Below are 20,556 nucleotides of genomic sequence, written 5' to 3' on the forward strand. Positions count from 1 at the left end.
AGGGAGATTTTATACATTTGGAGGGATGAAGGGAAGCTGAAATTTCTAAGGACATGTTGTTCTTTCTATGCTCCACTGGCTCTGTCTAACGACTGAGGGCTAGTCCTTATCGAGTCAGGCTGGTGTTGGTTTTAGTCCTGCCTCTGCTGTTTTCTGCTTTTGTGACTTTGTTAGGATTACTTAGTCTTTTTCTGGTTTGGTTTCTTCATCTGTAAATTGGGAAATAAAATATAATTTACAGAGCTTTTCTGATTCTTAGAAATAATACGAAGATTGCATATTCTGTTATAGTAGGCACATTAATTGCTTCATTTCTTAGTTACATGGAGCCAATGAGATATTCTAGGTACCAGTGAGAATATATGTTAGCAATATAGCTGCAAGAGCCAAGAACAGACCCTTCATTTACTAGCCTTTCCCTCATGTTGATAGCCAAACACTGGTGTGTTGACGTCCTTACCCTGAAAATGAGCTAGTGTCATCTTATCTCTAGTTATCTGCCAGATGGGTGGATCTCCAAGGGAGAGAACACACCTCCCTTTGCATGGGATTCCAGTTTATGTTTCCAAGGGGTCTAGTATTTGTATTCTCATGTCTGAGTTCAGTTAAGAAAAATGGTCAAGTTCTTTCTTCATTAATTTATGCAAATCAGGTAAAATCATGCCAAGAGTTGGAAACTATGTATTTGAATATTTCTGCATCTTAGAGAAATGCCATGTGTTTTGACCAAGAATTTCTGATAGTGGGGAAATTTATGACTCTCTATGTAAGCTTTCTTTACCTTACCTGCCACTCATTCAAAATTGAATTATCCCATTCCCTATGTCTATTTTGTCCAGGTTAAAAATGGGAGAGGCTTCATAGCTTGAAATCTTCTGGAGCCGAGTGAAAATCACTATATTGTAGTGAAGTTTGTTGTAAACCTTGAGTCTCCAGTTCAGGTTCCTCATAGGCCAGGCAAAGGATGCAAATGAGTGATGCAGGACAGCGTAGTGTATGGGGACCTCCTTGGCACAGTGCTAAAATCACCCTGTATAACTTCAGAGTTAATTCACCTAGTGCTACCATGATCAAGTGGGGATCATTCCAGGAATGCAAGGATTCTTCAATGTATGCAAATCAATCAACGTGATACACCATATTAACAAATTGAAGGAGAAAAACCATATGATCATCTCAATAAATGCAGAGAAAGCTTTCGACAAAATTCAACACCCATTTATGATAAAAGCCCTGCAGAAAGTAGGCATAGAGGGAACTTCCGTCAACATAATAAGGGCCATATATGACAAACCCACAGCCAACAGCATCCTCAATGGTGAAAAACTGAAACCATTTCCACTAAGATCAGGAACAAGACAAGGTTGCCCACTCTCACCACTCTTATTCAACATAGTTTTAGCCACAGCAATCAGAGAGGAAAAGGAAATAAAAGGAATCCAAATCAGAAAAGAAGAAGTAAAGCTGTCACTGTTTGCAGATGACATGATACTATACATAGAGAATCCTAAAGATGCTACCAGAAAACTACTAGAGCTAATCAATGAATTTGGTAAAGTAGCAGGATACAAAATTAATGCACAGAAATCTCTGGCATTCCTATACACTAATGATGAAAAATCTGAAAGTGAAATTAAGAAAATGATCCCATTTACCATTGCGACAAAAAGAATAAAACATCTAGGAATAAACCTACCTAAGGAGACAAAAGACCTCTATGCAGAAAATTATAAGACACTGATGAAAGAAATTAAAGATGCTACAAATAGATGGAGAGATATACCATGTTCTTGGATTGGAAGAATCAACATTGTGAAAATGACTCTGCTACCCAAAGCAATCTACAGATTCAATGCAATCCCTATCAAACTACCACTGGCATTTTTCACAGAAGTAGAACAAAAAATTTCACAATTTGTATGGAAGCACAAAAGACCCCGTATAGCCAAAGCAATCATGAGAAAGAAAAACACAGCTGGAGGAATCAGGCTCCCTGACTTCAGACTATACTACAAAACTACAGTAATCAAGACAGTATGGTACTGGCACAAAAACAGAAATATAGATCAATGGAACAGGATAGAAAGCCCAGAGATAAACCCGTGCACATATGGTCACCTTATCTCTGATAAAGGAGGCAAGAATATACAGTGAAGAAAGGACAGCCTCTTCAATAAGTGGTGCTGGGAAAACTGGACAGCTACATGTAAAAGTATGAGATTAGAACACTCCCTAACACCATACACAAAAATAAGCTCAAAATGGATTAAAGACCTAAATGTAAGGCCAGACACTATAAAACTCTTAGAGGAAAACATAGGCAGAACACTATGACATAAATCACAGCAAGATCCATTTTGACCCACCTCCTAGAGAAATGGAAATAAAAACAAAAATCAACAAATGGGACCTAATGAAACTTCAGAGCTTTTGCACAGCAAAGGAAACCATAAACAAGACCAAAAGACAACCCTCAGAATGGGAGAAAATATTTTCTAATGAAGCAACTGACAAAGGATTAATCTCCAAAATTTACAAGCAGCTCATGCAGCTCAATATCAAAAAAACAAACAGCCCAATCCAAAACTGGGCAGAAGATCTAAATAGACATTTCTCCAGAAAAGATATACAGATTGCCAGCAGACACATGAAAGAATGCTCAACATCATTAATCATTAGAGAAATGCAAATCAAAACTACAATGAGATATCATCTCATACCAGTCAGAATGGCCATCATGAAAAAATCTAGAAACAATAAATGCTGGAGAGGGTGTGGAGAAAAGGGAACACTCTTTCACTGCAGGTGGGAATGTAAATTGATACAGCCAGTATGGAGAACAGTATGGAGGTTCCTTAAAAAACTACAAATAGAACTACCATACGACACAGCAGTCCCACTACTGGGCATAAACCCTGAGAAAACCATAATTCAAAAAGAGTCATGTACCAAAATGTTCATTGCAGCTCTCTTTACAATAGCCAGGAGATGGAAGCAACCTAAGTGTCCATCAACAGATGAATGGATAAAGAAGATGTGGCACATATATACAATGGAATATTACTCAGCCATAAAAGGAAACGAAATTGAGTTATTTGTAGTGAGGTGGATGGACCTAGAGTCTGTCATACAGAGTGAAGTAAGTCAGAAAGAGAAAAACAAATACCGTATGCTAACACATACATATGGAATTTAAGAAAAACAAAATGTCATGAAGAACCTAGGGGTAAGACAGGAATGAAGACACAGACCTACTAGAGAATGGACTTGAGGATGTGGGGAGGGGGAAGAGTAAGCTGTGACAAAGTGAGAGAGTGGCATGGACATATATACACGACCAAACGTAAAATAGCTAGCTAGTGGGAAGCAGCCACATAGCACAGGGAGATCAGCTCGGTGCTTTGTGACCACCTAGAGGGGTGGGATAGGCAGGGTGGGAGGGAGGGATAAGCAAGAGGGAAGAGATATGGGAACATATGTATATGTATAACTGATTCACTTTGTTATAAAGCAGAAACTAACACACCATTGTAAAGCAATTATACTCCAATAAAGATGTTAAAAAAAAAAAAATTCACCTAGTGCTCATGTTTCCAGTGGAGCGCACTGGTACTGCAGGTCATACAAGTGATTACTTTTTATTATGACAAAGCTTATACCACTTTTAGGTACCTAGAAAGTACCTTCTCATTTAAAAATTTACTCAGGAGAATATATTTACTTCTATAACCAATTGGGTTTCTTTTACAAATGTGGTGGTTGTTATTATTATTTTTATTATTATATCAGTGTTTGGTAGTACAGAGGTTTAAACATTTCTGTCTTTGTATGGGATGTTAGAAGGTATTTGCTGGATTGACTTCAAAAGAATAAGAAAACAATTTTTTTATTTTAAAAGCATTTGTTAGAAGGTAAAATAAATAGGATTTTTAAATGCTTCATATTACCAAATTATTTAAAAGTGGCAGTCTCATCAATAAGCATATATAATACTAAGAGAGCTATTAACTTCTCTTGGTAGTGGTTTTTGACCTTTTGCTGAACAAGTACTTTTAAAATTTTCAAATGCCAGGATGAAGATTTATTAAACTAACTGCAATTATATGCTACTTTTCATTTTATAATCTTATACCTGACTATCTGAAATACCTTAAATTACATATGATCACTGTTTCAAGAACAAAATCAGCAATAGTACTTTTTGAAGAATAAGGAATCTAAAGGCTTATATGATTACAGAGGCCATAAGTTAACTAGTACACATGCCACTTTTCATATTACCACTCAGCTTTTGAGGCTCTCCTTATTGGCAAATCCTGGACTAGATTTTTATGACCCAGTCACACTCTTTGTTAACAGCTCCAAAGGCCATTTCGTGGGAGATTTTAAAGACTGACTTACATGTTGTAGGCCTTAAAAGATTATGCATATTGATTGTTTAAATAAATATTTATAGAACATCTAATAAATTCTAGGCACTGTTTTAGATTCTGCAGATGTAATAGTGAACAAAACAGGTAAGAATACTGGTACCCGTACCTTTTTTTTTTTTTTTTTGGCTGTGTTGGGTCTTCGTTGCTGCGCGTGGACTTTCTCTAGTTGCGGCGAGCGGGGGCTACTCTTCGTTGCGGTGTGCCGGCTTCTCATTGTCATGGCTTCTCTTTGTTGCCCAGTACGGGCTTTAGGCGTGCGGACTTCAGTAGTTGTGGCACACGGGGTTAGTTGCTCTGCGATATTTGCTATCTTCCTGGACCAGGGCTCGAACCCATGTCCCCTTCGTTGGCAGGCAGATTCTTAACCACTGCACCATCAGGGAAGTCCCTCATGTACCTTATAAACTACTTGCAGTGTGGTTGGGGTGGGAAATGAGTTTGGAGGAGACAGAAGACAAATAAAATAGGAAAACATTAGCCGGTGTTAAGTAGAGGCAGGGTTACAACCATAAATAGGATGATCTGGGAAGTCCTCACTGAGAAAGTGATGTTTAAATAAAGATCTGAGGAAGGCCAGTTGTGAGCCATGTGCCTTTGGGGGCTAAACATTTTGAATAGAGAGTACAGCAAGTGCAAAGGCCCTGAGGTGGGAGCCAGCCTGGCTTATTTGAGGAACAGTGACGAGGCCAGTAAAACTGTTGGAGAGTGAGCAAGGCAGAGAGTAGTAGAAAAAGAGGTCAAGAGAAACAATGGGGGAACCAGACAGAGTGGGGGCTACTTTGTAGGCCATTGTAATGACCTTTGTCATTACTCTTACTTTTTTATAGGAGCACTCTTGCTCCTGGGAGAGATACATAGAAATAGACAGCAAAGGCACAAGCAGGAGATCAGATAGGAAGGTATTGTTTTAATCCAGGTAAGTGAAGATGGTAGCTTTGAGCAATGTGGTAACCGTAGAGGGAAAGATTTTGGCCTAGGCAGTTGGAAATGTGAAGTTGCTGTTAACAACAATAGGGAAACGTTGAGAAAATTACTTTAGTCATTATAAGTTTGAGATGCCTGTTCACATCTAAGTGAAATTGGAAGATGCAGCTGGATTGAGGAGACTAGAATTTTGGGAAGACATTGAGGCAAATTAAGCGTCATCAGCACATAGGTAGTATTTAAAAACATGACGCTGGATGAGATCATCAAGGGTAGTGAGTATTGAGAGAAAAAAGAAGTCCAAGGACTGAGCCCTGGGGAACTAATGTTAAGAAGTGTTATGAGTGGCCAGAGAAGTAGGAGGCAAAGCAGGAGTGAAGCAAAGTGCTTTGAGGATGATCAGTTTTGTCGGATGCCACTGTTAGATAGATCAATAAGATGGGGACTGACAGTGACCACTAGGTTTAGCATTGGTAGGTAATTGATGACTGGTACTGCCTTTAAATCCAGCCAGGACAGACTTTTTCCCTCTGCCCTGCTCTGGCCCTCCTTAAGCCCTGCCCCTTTCCAGAACAGAAGAGTTCAAAGGGCCACCACCCCACCCTCCACTTGGAGCCCACCACTCCCCTTCTACACCATGCTTACTAGGTATCTGGAACTCCCGAATTCATAGCCCAAATACCCTCAGTGTGGCTTTCACAGTTTATTTCCTAGGTCTATCTGCCTGAGAGAGGACTGCACCAGAGCCATGCATATGCCCAGGTTTGAATTGGGGGCACTGCTAGTGGGAATTGGGTAAAGTGGGCAGTGTGGATGGAGCCTGGAGGTTGGGCTGGGATATTATCCCATGTGCAGGCGAGGCTTCTGGAGATGTGGGACAGAACTGTAGATGGGAAAAGAAAGATACTAAGCCAGGGGCTGGTTCTTCTGCACTTGACATTCTGTCAAGAAACTTCAAGGAGTACAGAATTCTAAAGTAAGAACTGACCTTCAGAGTCATTACGAACATTCATGTAAGAAAGGTCAGAGGATAAGACATATTTTATTTAACACTGTATTAGCTCTATTTATGACTTTTAACTACTTAGACATACAGTTTTTGGGTCTCTTACCCCTGAGATCTGCAAATGCTTCTGATAGCCTTTTTGTTGAGCTGAACAGGAGCAATTTCATGGCCTATGGGGACAAATGCCTCATTGGAATGGGTTAAACAGAGAATGGGAGGAGAAGAATTAGAGATACTGAATAAAATGTTTTCAAGAATTTTTTGTAAAAGGATCTTGAAAAGGTAGCTGGCTTTCTTTGTTTTGTCTTGATTCATTGACTTTTCTTCTAAGGTGGGAAAAATAATAACCAGGATGTTTGTACTCTAAAATTTAAAGACTTACATTAGTTTTCTGGGGCTACCATAACAAAATGCCACAGAGTGGGTGGCCTAAACAACAAAAATTAATTTTCCCACATTTCTGGAGACTAGATGTCCAAGATGAAGGTATTGGCAGGTTTTCTTTCTTCTAGGGCCTCTCTTCTTCCCTTGTAGATGGCTGTCTTCTCACTGTGTCCTCACATGGCCTTTTCTCTGTGCATGTGTATACCTGATGTCTCTCCCTATGTCTCAGTCTCCTCTTATAAGGACATCAGTCAGATTGGATTAGAGCCCACCCTAACGGCCTCATTTCAAATTAATTACATTTTTAAAGTCCCTGTCTCCAGATACAGTCACATTCTGAAATAATGGAAGTTAGGGTTTCAATATATGAATTTTGGGTGGACACAATTTAGTCTAAAATAGGGATCTCAAATATTCTAGAACATATGTATGTGGGACCCATCCCACCTTTGAAAAATGTTCGTGGCTTCTCAAAAGAGTTGACTGTAGTGTTTCCCAAACAAGTTCATTTCTGTCCTCCTTAAAGTAATGTAACCTAGTATGAAGTAGTCAGTAATTGGTGGTGTTTAATGGTATGCAGGTTGCTAAGTGATATGAAGTGAATTATGCCTCCCTGCCCCTCCAACCCAATTCAAATTCATATGTTTAAGCCCTAACCCCCAGTGTATTTGGAGTAAGGAAGTAATTAAGATTAAATGAGGTCATAAGAGTAGGGTTCTGATAGGATTAATGCTCTTTATAAGAAGAGTCATTAGAAAGATAACTCTCTTTCTCCCCTCAATATGAGGACACAGAGAGACGGTGGCTGTCTACAAGCCAGGAAGAGAGCTCTCACCAGAAATTGACCATGCTGGAACCTTGAACTTACATTTCTAGCCTCCAGAACTATGAGAAAATTTCTGTTGTTTAAGCCACTAGTCTATGGTATTATGTTATGGCAGCCTGAGCCAACTAAGACATTAAGATACACATGGACATCAATGTCAAAAAGCAAACAAACAAAGAAAAACAACAATCAAAAACTGGGCAGAAGATCTAAATAGACATTTCTCCAGAGAAGACATACAGATGGCCAACAGACAGATGAAAAGCTACTCAACATTACTAATTATTAGAGACATGCAAATCAAAACTACCATGAGGTATCTATCACCTCACACCAGTCAGAATGGCCGTCATCAAAAAGTCTACAAATAGGGGCTTCCCTGGTGGCACAGTGGTTAAGAATCTGCCTGCCAATGCAGGAGACACAGGTTTGAGCCCTGATCCGGGAAGATCCCACATGCTGTGGAGCAGCTAAGCCTGTGCGCCACAACTACTGAAGCCTGCGCCCCCTAGAGCCCATGCTCTGCAACAGGAGAAGCCACCGCAATGAGAAGCCTGTGCACCACAATGAAGGCCCAATGCACCCCGTTTGCTGCAACTACAGAAAGCCTGCACACAGCGATGAAGGCCCAATGCAGCCAAAAATAAATAAATAAATAAACAAATAAATTTATTAAAAAGAAAAGTCTACAAATAGTAAATGCTGAATAGGGTGTGGAGAAAAGGGAACTCTTCCTACAGTGTTGGTGGGAATGTAAATTGGTACAGCCCCTATGGAGAACAGTATGGAGGCTCCTTAAAAACTAAAAACAGAACTACCATATAATCCAGCAAGCCCACTCCTGGACATATACCTGGAAAAGATGAAAACTCTAATTTGAAAAGGTAACATGCACCCTAGTGTTCATAGCGGCACTATTTACAACAGCCAAGACATGGAAGCAACCTTAGTGTCCATTGACAAATGAATGGATAAAGAAGACGTGTTATATGTACACAATGGAATATTACTCAGCCATAAAAAAGAATGAAATAATACTATTTGCAGCAACATGGATGGACCTAGAGATTATCATACTAAGTGAAATAAGTCAGTCAGGCAAAGACAAATATATGGTATCACTTATACGTGGAATCTAAAAAATAAGATACAAATGAACTTATTTACAAAACAAAAATAGACTCACAGACATAGAACATAATCTTGTGGTTACCAAAGGGGAAGGGGACAGAGAGAGGGATAAATTAGAAGTTTCGGATTCACAGAAAAAAAATTTTTTTTAAGTTCTATATACTTTAAAAGAAATATACAAACAATAATTCCTTAATATCACCAATACCTAGTCAATGTACATATTTCTGAGTTTGTCTCATCACTTTTTAAATTACTTTGGTCAAATTAGGTTTAAAATAAGATCTATACATGGCAATTGGTTGAGATGTCTTATATGTCTTGTTATCTCATTCCTACTCTTATTCTGTATTTACCTTGCAGTTTATTCATTGAGGTTATCAGGTGATCTCTGGATTTTTCTGATTGTATCCCCTGGTGTGTGGTTTAACATGTGCTCTTTTCCCTTATATTTCCTGTAAGCTTGTAATATAATCTGTGGTGACCCAGACTCAGGTTATATTTTGGGGGTAGGTGGTGGTGGTGTGTTCTCTATTAGGAGGGATGTATTATCTTGTTTTCTCTATTTTTATGATGATAGTAGCCATTGAGGCTTGGTTCTTTGCTTAATTTTATCCTTCTCAGGAGGTCCTCCAAAGGTAATCAATAAGGTATTTGTTGGTTGGTTTTCTTTTAATATAATTGTATGCTTCCGTATTTAAACACGTTGATGTGTCTCAGTTCATTGTGTTATTATGCTGTTAATACTCAAATTGTCCCATCTTTGGTTAGTGGGAGCCCCTTAAATTTGGCTCTCAAGTCCCTTTGACAATGTCTTTCTAGGATGACAAGATATGACAGACTCATCTTACATATTTGCCTCCTCAGACTTCAGTTGGGTATTTTCATAGTAGAACGGGAAAAACAAAAGTCAGAAAACATTTTATGCTTAAGGGTAATGGTTATTTTAAAGAATGCAAGGCTGTTTAAAACACTGTTCAAAAACATCTTTTGTTATAGAAAGATATAAAAAGTAAGCTTTGTGTATTTGTGTATCCTTGCTAACCAAATGATATTGTCTCAGAATCTCTTTTTAATAATCAAAATCTCATTATCAGAAGGCTAGAAACTATACCAAAGCAGTCAAAGATCCCTTCATCAAATTATTCTTGCATTGCATACATTTATTATGTGTGGATTTCTGAACCTATATGAAAACAGATTTATCTTTCAGTTCACAGTCATACCCAAGGAATGGCAAACAAACACGCTTTTCTCTTTAATCTCATTCTTGTGCATTCTTTTCCCCCTTGTAGTTTAGACTTCTGTTTTGGTAGGAAATGAAAAGTCAGGTATGTTATCATGACTGTTTTTTTTTTTTCTTCTGGTACGCGGGCCTCTCACTGCTGTGGCCTCTCCCGTTGCGGAGCACAGGCTCCGGGCGTGCAGGCTCAGCGGCCGTGGCTCACAGGCCCAGCCGCTCTGCGGCACGTGGGATCCTCCTGGACCGGAACACGAACCCGTGTCCCCTGCATCGGCAGGCGGACTTTCAACCACTGTGCCACCAGGGAAGCCCATGGGAGTGATTTTATGATACATGGATTAAGAAGCAATTTCTCCTTTTCTTGTCTTTGTAAACCTATTGTGCAGGCAGGATTCCAAGATGGCACTCAAGATACTTGCCCCCTGTTTATTCCCATGATTAAATTTTTATATGGACAGTTGACTTTAAGAAAGGGAGTTGTGTTCTGTTGCTTCATTAGCCTGATTTAATCATGTAAGTGTTCAACTAGGGACCTCTTTCTGGAGTAAAAGATTAAACTGATGGGACCTCTTACTTTTTAAAATAAACTGCTTTATTAAAATATTTGTTATATATAATAAAATTTATTCATTATCAGTCTACAGTTTGTTTTTTAATATATTTATAGAGTTGTACAACCATCACTATACTCCAATTTTATAACTTTGCCGTCACCTCAAAAATCTCCCTTGTGCCCACTTGCAAGTTGGCGGATTCTTACATTCTTGTGCAAAATTCTGTTAGAATTTGGTGGATTATTATTTTTTCAATGTGTCTCCTGCCATTGTTGGGTGCAGTGTTTTGTATATGTCAATTAGATGCTTTTTTTAAAAAAATAATTAATTAATTTATGTTTGGCTGCGTTGGGTCTTCATTGCTACGTGGGCTGTCTCTAGTTGCGATGAGTGGGGGCTACTCTTCATTGTGGTGCGCGAGCTTCTCATTGCGGTGGCTTGTTTTGTTGCAGAGCACGGGCTCTAGGCGCACGGGCTTCAGTAGTTGTGGCACACGGGCTCAGTAGTTGTGGCTTGTGGGCTCTAGAGCGCAGCCTCAGTAGTTGTGGCGCACAGGCTTAGTTGCTACATGGCATGTGGGATCTTCCTGGACCAGGGCTCGAACCCGTGTCCCCTGCATTGCCAGGCGAATTCTTAACCACTGCACCACCAGGGAAGTCCCTGGTGGACTATTTTTAAATTTATTGTTAAGTTGAATTTGTTGCATTTCATCAGAATTTTGCAGCTTTTTAAATTAAGAAGATCATCCTATAATTCTCTTTTTGTTTTGTTTTTGTCAGATTCGGGCACAGATTAGCTTTACATATTTTTTTTCATGCTCTAGATCAAATTTTGTTAAAATTTTTAAAAAATTAAAGTTAGTTTAGTATAATTTTCATCAGTACCACCATAGAATAATGTTTATTATTATAATTTAGAATGTGTTCATTATCACATTTTTGTAATGATAATCATATTATTATATTATTTTCACATTATATATTGTATTATCACATTATTATTATGTAATTATATCACGTTATATTTTTTTGGTTTTGTTTTTTATATCTTTTTATTCTAGATATATAAGAAGTATGTCTCTTTTATATTTGTGGGTTTTGCTCCCAATTTTACTCTAATTTGTTAATTGTACAATATTTTAATTTCCAATTCATTATGTAGTTTTCATCTTTAGAAACTCCTCCCTCTAATCTTCCCCGTAGTTGCTTTTTTATTGTTGTACTACTTTTTGTTCTCTATAATTAGGCTATTTATTTCTGTTACTTCCAATTTAATAGAAAATACATGAGTTAATCTCTAGCACAGAAATTACAGATCTTGTAAAATGTTTTACTAACATATTTATAATTTTCATTTTCTTAATTTTTAGATGGTATGTTTGTCATTTTCCCTCTGACTCAATTCTAATTGTGCAGAGAATTTGAAAAAATACCTTGAAAGTTTTTTTTTAAGTCTCTAGGTGATATGGATATTTAGTTTAAAATGTCATTAATTTTTACCATCAAGAAGGCTGTTCATGTAGTTTCTAAAATTTGAAAGTCTGATATTCTTGTAGCTTACTACACCTTCAGTCTGTGGTAATGTCCCATGGATGCTCTAGAAGATGTGGTCTATATAAGTTACCAAATTTACTATGTATTGCCTGAGTCAAAATGAGTTCTTTAACTGCAGATCCCTTTCTATTGTTTTGTTTTCTTACTGTCTGTTAGGTAGCATGCTAAAGTTTCCCAACTCCTGTTGATTTCCTTTATTACTTAAGATATATTTTAGTTACTATATTGGGATATCAAGGTTTATATCTTTATACTTTAGTATAAAGAACAGAAGTGTAAAAGGTAAAGATTATACCTTTTATCACTATAAAATGATTACCTTTGACATATGACTTTAGCCATTTATTTAGAATATTTTGTCTTTTTTCTCTTTTAAAATTTAGGAGTGCTTTATAACTAACAAATACATTTTTGTTTGTTTTACCCAATACAAACTAGATATCCTTGCCTTTTTTTAAAAAATGGGAGCCTAATCCATGTATATTATTGTTATTATAATCAATATACTTAGCCATATGCTTCTCTCTTGCTAGTTCCCTTATTTTTTCTCCATTTCTCTATTGATTATGTTTTAATTCTTTTACATTCAATAGTAACTTAGGAAACAGATGCTTTTAGTATCTAAATTTAGTGATTAACTTTAAGATTACCAAATCCTTAAAATTCTTTTTCTATTAAAAACAATAACAATATAACTTCTGATTCTATGATCCCAGAGAAATTTTGCAGAAATTCCTTGCACTACCCTAGTTTCCAGAATTTAATTTTTATCTTTCTGTCACAACTTGTTATTATGCATTTAAAAGTACAGTGTTTATTTCTTAAGAAAACGTTTTTTGTGTTCAGCTTTGTAATTTTGCTTATAGCAGTTATTTCCCACTGGCTCGTTTTGATGTGTCCAGCCTTTTCATTAAGTTACTTACTTTGGTTCTGCAATACCTTTTAAAGCCTAAGCAACAAAGCAGTACAAATGCCTCTTTTAAAGGCATTTTGAAATACCTTTTAAAGCCTAAGCAATAAAACAGTACAAATGCCACTCAATCTATGAAACTTTCTCCACTTGGGAACAGTTTTATATGGAAACAATAAAACAACACTTTTATGAGATTAAATACTTACTGCTTTGATGTTAGTGAAGGTATATTATAAAATTTTGTTGAATAAAAGAAGGTTCGGTGCTTATTGGCACCTTTAAGAAACATCATATAGGGTTCATTTAGATCCCTACAGGAAAACTCAGCAGTCTGAGATAAGATTTATGCTGCTTTGAGGAACCAAAACTGTGGTGAGAGATTACTTTCGGATGCTCTTCTGCATTGCAGTTCATAATTCACATCATTCCTCTAGAGTTCTAGGCATAGGTATCTCTTCCACATACTTCATCCTTTTGTGAGTTTTGTTTGAAGGGTTAATGACACCTTCTGAACATCTAGCATCTTGTTGGGACTCTCCAGACTCAAGCTGAAAAGAGTGGCATAGCCTGGCTAACAAATCTTAGCAGATGCGCACAGAATTGCTCCACCTTACTTCCCTCAGTCCAGGATGATGGGACTTTCTTACATGTTCATCAGCCATGATAAAACCATGGAATGTTATTTTCCTAATTAGCCATTAATAACAGTTAACTCTAATGACAGTGCAGTCTCAGAGTTTGGAAAATATATTGTTGACAATGAAATCTAATGAAAACAAGATGGCTTCTTATATTTTATAAAAGGTGATAATCTTACTGATAGAATTACTGCCACTCATGCCAGATGCTAGGTTCCTTTAACTTTGTTTTGTTCTAGTTCCAATTCCTAAACTATATAATATCCTAATGGGTAGAAACGTCTGGAACTAGAGAGTGAATTATAGTAATTTTTTTTAATTTATTTATTTATTATTATTATTTTTTTGGTACGCGGGCCTCTTACTGTTGTGGCCTCTCCCGTTGCGGAGCACAGGCTCTGGACGCGCAGGCTCAGCGGCCATGGCTCACGGGCCCAGCCGCTCTGCGGCATGTGGGATCTTCCTGGACCGGGGCACGAACCCGTGTCCCCTGCATCGGCAGGCGGACTCTCAACCACTGCGCCACCAGGGAAGCCCTATAGTAATTTTTAAATAAGTGAGGTCCTGAAATACCTAAAGGCGGATAGTAAGAAATTTCATTGCATCATTTATAGCAAAAACTTTCTTATAACAGATGCCATGGATGCTGGGATAAATCAATGCAAGCAGATTGATTTTTCTTAGGTCTTTAAATGTTTAAGCCAGCACCTGGCCTTTGTAATGTCTCTGGTAGTAGGTAATAGCTGGGAATTTCAGGTGAAGGATTACAGCTTCTGGGTTAGTTATGCTACCCCAATTATCCATTGGATGTGCTTGAAAATGCCAGTCTTAAATGTATTCATGGGATTCGGAAGGAATACTTCTTTGCCTGATATCTTGTGGTTTAGCTTTAGTACTTGCTGTAGTCAGTCTATTTCTTTGAAATATTGAGCTGTCTGACAGCTTAAAATCCTAAGTTTCCTTTAAACTTGAGCCTGGCTTTGGAGGAGAAAAGGGGTGATGTGGGGGTGGATTTTATGTAAGGCTCTCCAAAGAGAATTCGCTGAAGTGCTTTTGCTGGCAGGACACAGGCAAGGCTAGAAAGCTGCTTCCTCTCTGTTTTTCTTGGGGTTTTGCCCTTAGCCTAGAACAACATTTAGTCAGATAACTTACATCATGGCCACAGGGGTCTCTTGCTGGGCCTTGTTGAAGTCATCATTTTCCTTCCATGAAGAAACATGGAAAAGACCCAAATGCAAAGTCCAGATTTTGTTAAGCCTCTTGAAACATTAGGAAAAAGTCTTGATGCTCTTATACCCTTAATTCCCACCTAGATGTTTATCTCTCTTCGAAGTTGGAGGACTTAGTTTTTATAAACATCTCTTTTTTTAATGATTTTTCTTTTTTTTAATTAAAAATTTTTTTTTTATTTTTTGGCTGCGTTGGGTCTTTGTTGCTGCGCGCGGGCTTTCTCTAGTTGCGGCAAGCGGGGTCTACTCTTTGTTGCAGTGCGTGGGGCTTATTATGGCGGCTTCTCTTTTTGCGGAACGTGGGCTCTAGGGCACGTGGGCTTTAGTAGTTGTGGCTTGCAGGCTCTAGAGCGCAGGCTCAGTAGTTGTGGTGCACGGGCTTAGTTTACCGCGGCATGTGGGTTCTTCCCAGACCAGGGATCGAACCTGTGTCCCCTGCATTGGCAGGCAGATTCTTAACCACTGTGCCACCAGAGAAGTCCCTATAAACATCTCTTGCTCAAATGTTACCTAATAAGATTTCTTTCTTTGTGAATGCGGTTGGTTACCACAGATGTATTGAAAGTATATTCTGTGGAGAATACTAGTCTGCCACTGAAACATTATCTCTAGGTTAAATGTAAACATTTAAACAAGCAGTAAGAATTAAAATGAAGAGAGCAGTAGGCAGTGGAGACATGGGGTTAGCCCTAGATCTCTTGCCTAATTCTGAGCACATTTCCTCTACACATTTTTTCATCCATACATTGGAATTAGCTTTACCTGCCTCTATTTACCTCAGAGATCCAGTGAGATAAGAGTTCTGATGTTGCTTATGAATTACAGAGCCAACTCCACATACAGATTTTATCATCAGTATAAATATATTTAACGTAGACCTTTTAAAACTTGAAAATGTTATCATAATTATCAATGAAGAATGAGATACTTGCTAGAATTTGAAGGCATATGTCAAAAAACAAATATACAGAGAAAGAGCTCTTCAAAGACCATAGTGGAAGAGACAATATCTGAGCTTTAAAAAAGTCTTGACCTGAAAAGTACAGAGAAAGTGAGACTGAGCATTCCAGATTAAGAAAATCTAGTGTGAAGAAGTGTAGGGCAGGAATGGGCATGGCATGTTCAGGCAATTGAGAGGAAGTGATGTTCATTTTAGATTAAATTCCCCTTTATTACAAGTGTAAAGATGAAAACTTGAAGAGAATGACAATATTCTGAACTTTTATTCCATAGTAATAAGAAAAGGCTCATATAGCTTGCATCTGAATTAATTTAGAATTAGCAGGTTTCGCAGTAATTTAAGAGGAAACTAAGTACTTAAGGGCTCAGAAGGATACAAAGTAAAATTAGCATCATTTTTCTTGCTTCCATTAGAGAAGACTTCCAGGAGAAAGGGATTTTAGAAGAGAGTGGTAAAAGTGGATTTGTAGAAAGGTTGAAATCAAAAAACAGTGCCCTCTATATAGGGGGGATTTGGCAATAGCTGATTAGATGGTATGACCAAAAGTTAGGTCTGAACTGCAGTCTTTAAAGAGGCACATTAAAGGTACAAGGAATGCTGATTTGGATTCATTCTCCATTCATCTTGGTTCATCTTCCCCGATGGTCCCAGAGTCACATGAAAACCTGCAGGCAAAAGGTTTGCTACCTGTTACCTGTTCTGCTCTCTGAAGTCCCCTGCTACCCGGAAATATGGGGCTTGTGTTTTGCTTGAGACTTTCCATGCTCTGATCCATACCCGTCTCTCTCCTGTTTCTTCCTATTTCCTCCCAAAAGGAGCTCTATTTCAGATAAGACTCCTGATCATTTCCTAGCATGTTGCTTTCCCTGTCTTTTCTTTCTAACTTTCTCCCATCAAGAGTATCTTTTCCTCCCCTTTCAGCCGTATGAGCTCAATCTGCTTTTAAAATCCAAGGCTTCAGACATCACCTTTCCTCCTAACATCACTGACTCGTTTTTTGGTTATCATTTAGGATGTATGTATTTCCTTGTGTTGCTATATTTGTTTGTCTTGCACTGTCTTTCTCTTGCTAGATTGAGAACATTGTAAAGGTGCCATGTGTTGTAACTTACATCACATTGCTTGGGTTCTCTGCAAATGTGGTTGGTGATGACATTATAGACTAATGGTCCATATGAAGTTGACTCATAGTCTTGTATAGACTAATGGTTTGCTCTTGTGTTTTGTGTGTTTGTTCATTTTGAATGGAAAACCAGATCTGGCTAAATGTGTACAACATCCTGAACGTGAAAATCAGAGCCAAGTAAATGTGTAGAAACTGCTAAATAAAATCTTTGTGTAAGAGCAGAGACGTTTTAATTTGGTTAAGCACCATATCTCTAGCTCTTACTATCAGGCTCAAATGTGGTACTTAATACATATTTGTTGAATGGATGCTGGTTTAATTTACTTAAGCTGTAGGTCTTAATTTGGTATTTTAAAATATCTTTAGAATATTGTCTCAAAAAACAGGATCATTGTCTCCCTAGTGCATAAAGGATAATATACAGAATCTCATCATCTTATCTGAGGAGAAGAAAACCTTGTTTTATATTCTGTTTTGTCATTTCTTTTTTTTTAATTTCTTTTTTTGGCTGCGTTGGGTCTTCATTGCTGCGTGCGGGATATCTCTAGTTGCAGTGTGCCGGGGCTACTATTTGTTGCGTTGCGTGGGCTTCTCATTGCGGTGACTTCTCTTGTTGCAGAGCATGGGCTCTAGGCCCACGGCCTCAGTAGTTGTGGCTCGTGGGCTCTAGAGTGCAGGCTCAGTAGTTGTGGTGCACGGGCTTAGTTGCTCTGCAGCATGTGGGATCTTCCCGGACCAGGGATGGAACCTGTGTCCCCTGCGTTGGCAGGGGGAATCTTAACCACTGTGCCATCAAGGAAGTCCCTGTTGTTTCTTTCTTTCTTTCTTTTTTTCCCCAGAAGAGGACAGAGGAAATAAGATGGGAAATCATATTTGGTATAACCTAGATTGGAAAAATCTCAGGAAAGATTACCCTCCAAGATTTATGTTAAACTTTTCAAGTGTTTATTGAAGGGCTGCTGCAGTCTTTTATCTACATTGACACTTTATGGTAAATGTTGTACTTATCCTACCCTCCATGTTTCTTTCTATGGCAGCTTACCTGGTACTATTCAGAAGCTGAGAAAAATGCTAAAGATTAGGACCTTAAATTGTTCACTTTTGACAAGGCTTAAGGAATAGGGGTGAAGGAGCGGTTGTGTGAGATCACTGACACTTTTCTTTTTTTCTCTTTTCTTCTGCCTTCAGCTCAAGCCAGGGCAGAACAGCTGCAGGGACAGTGACAGTGAAAGTGCCAGTGGAGAATCCAAGGGCTTCCACAGGAGCAGCTCTCGGGAAAGGCTCAGCGATGTAAGTTAAAAAAAAAAAACAAACAACTAAACAAAACCACCAGGTCACACATTCCTTGGGTTCGATTTCAATTTTCCACCACTCTCATCCCTTCACATCACTTTGTAAATATCCAAGCATTATTACACTTCATCCTTTATTTTATTTATTTATTTTTTTTTTTTTTGCGGTACGCAGGCCTCTCACTGTTGTGGCCTCTCCCGTTGCGGAGCACAGGCTCCGGACGTGCAGGCTCAGCGGCCATGGCTCACGGGCCCAGCCGCTCTGCGGCATGTGGGATCTACCCGGACCAGGGCACGAACCCGTGTCCCCTGCATCGGCAGGCAGACTCTCAACCACTGCGCCACCAGGGAAGCTCCACTTCATCCTTTCTTGGCATATAAACATTTGAGCATTGCTTTGTAGTGTCATTCTGTTTTCTGGTTTGACCTAATATGTGTTTTAACAAATTATAAGGTTGGTGGGAGTATTTGTCAGCTTAGAAACAATAGATTACAAAAGGAAGTGATAATACTTTTAATATCAGTGTTACAAATGAAAGAAGTAGTCTGGCAGCGCTACAACTGGGAGATAACATATTTAACTATGGGCTTTTTGTCATTTCTTCATGCATGAGCTTGGTTAACAACCTTTTTTTTAATTATTATTATTTTATTCCTGCTGGAAGGGATGACTAACCAGCCACTTAAAGAGAAGGAATTAAATTTCCTGACTGATGTCTGGAGGAAAAACCCTCATGAGCACACATCATACCTCTTAAGGAGGTCTGTCAGCCTTCTAGACCTGGCTCTAACCACTCTCCAGCCTCCTGTGCACCAGGCTGAGAACCATCTGACCCTCTTTGGGCCTCTTGCATTCTTCCCTAGTGTGTTATATAACAGGATTCTTGACCCATTTTTGCACCTGAGGTCAACATTTTAAAACTTTCTTTTAAAATAGAACAAGTAGGGAGCAATTATTATTAGTGATAACTGAGAAAGGAACATTAACATATTGAGACAGTACTCTTTTTTTCCACAATTTTTTTGGTTTATTTGCAAAAGAATTTATTATTAGCTGAAGAAAATAATTCCAAAATAATTTGGATAGCCATTGAAGAACATTCTCAGAAATAACACTATTTCCCCTTTTGTGGTTAGCATACTCAATTTGGGAAATTTTGTTTTTCTCTTCCCTTCCATTCTCTTCTTCTCTTCTTTTCCCCTCTCCCTCTCTCCTCCCTGCCATCCTTCCTCCCTCCCTCCCTTCCTTCTTCCCAGCTGTAGATTACCCTTCAGTCACCACAGGTGGTGACTTCAGGATTCTAAGCATCTTTCTTTTTTCTTTTTAAGTTGAGTTATAATTAATACACAGTATTACATTAGTTTCAGGTGTACAGCATAGTGGTTCAGTATTTTTATACATTATGAAATGATGACCACAATAATCTAGTTTTCATCCATCACCATACGAATTTGTTACAGTGTCATTGACTATATTCCCTATCTGCACATTACATCTCCATGATGTATTTGTCTTATACCTTGGAAGTCTGTTCCTCTTAATTCCCTTCACTGATCTTGTCTGCCCAGCATCCCCCCACAGCCACCTCCCTCCTCTTTGGCAACCACTGGTTTGTTCTCCATATCTATGAGTCTGTTTCTGTTCTGTTTTGTTTGTTCATTTGTTTTATTTTGTAGATTTCACATATAAGTGAAATCATATGGTACTCATTTTTCTCTGTCTGACTTATTTCATTTATCATGACACCCTCCTGTCCGTTCATGTTGCTGCCAGTGACTAGAATTCATTTTTTTTTATAGCTGAGTAATCTTCCATTGTGCGTGTGTGTCTGTGTATCACATCTTCTTTATTCATTTATCTGTTGATGAACATTTAGGTTGCTTCCATATCTTAGCTGTTGTATATAGTGCTGCAATGAATGTTAGGGGTACATAGATGTTTTTGAATTAGTGTTTTTGTTTTCTTTGGATAAATACCCAGAAGTAGAGTTGCTGGATCATATGGTAGTTCTATTTTTAGTTTTCTGAGGGATCTCCATACTGCTTTCCATAGCAGCTGCACAAATTTACATTCCCACCAGTAGTTCACAGTGCTTCCCTTTTCTGCACATTCTCACCAACGCTTATTTCTTATCTTTTTGAGAATAGCCATTCTGACAAGTATGAGGTGGCATCTCATTGTGGTATTGATTTGCATGTCCCTGATGATTAGTGATGTTAAGCATCTTTCATGTGCCTGTTGGCCATCTGTATGTCTCCTTTGGAAAATATCTATTTAGGTCCTCTGCCTATTTTTTAATCAGGTTGGTAATTGTTTTGATATTGAGTTATATGACTTCTTTA

General features: G+C 38.3%; 1 protein-coding gene across 5 annotated transcripts in view; it reads left to right on the forward strand.

The window, feature by feature from the left end:
• The window catches only part of AUTS2 (activator of transcription and developmental regulator AUTS2), a 1,116,140-nt gene that overhangs the window by 475,017 nt on the left and 620,567 nt on the right, over positions 1-20,556 (forward strand). For all 5 annotated transcript variants that reach the window (XM_089895816.1, XM_089895817.1, XM_089895815.1 and 2 more), the window contains exon 3: positions 18,110-18,211. In XM_089895816.1, coding sequence (XP_089751942.1) covers positions 18,110-18,211 — 102 coding nt within the window. The remainder of the gene's footprint in view (positions 1-18,109; positions 18,212-20,556) is intronic.

The sequence above is a fragment of the Delphinapterus leucas genome, chromosome 15, assembly GCF_059928025.1.
Source record: "Delphinapterus leucas isolate spDelLeu-1000000601 "Yukka" chromosome 15, BTC_Dleu_Yukka2, whole genome shotgun sequence".
In the NCBI taxonomy this organism is placed as follows: Eukaryota; Metazoa; Chordata; class Mammalia; order Artiodactyla; family Monodontidae; genus Delphinapterus; species Delphinapterus leucas.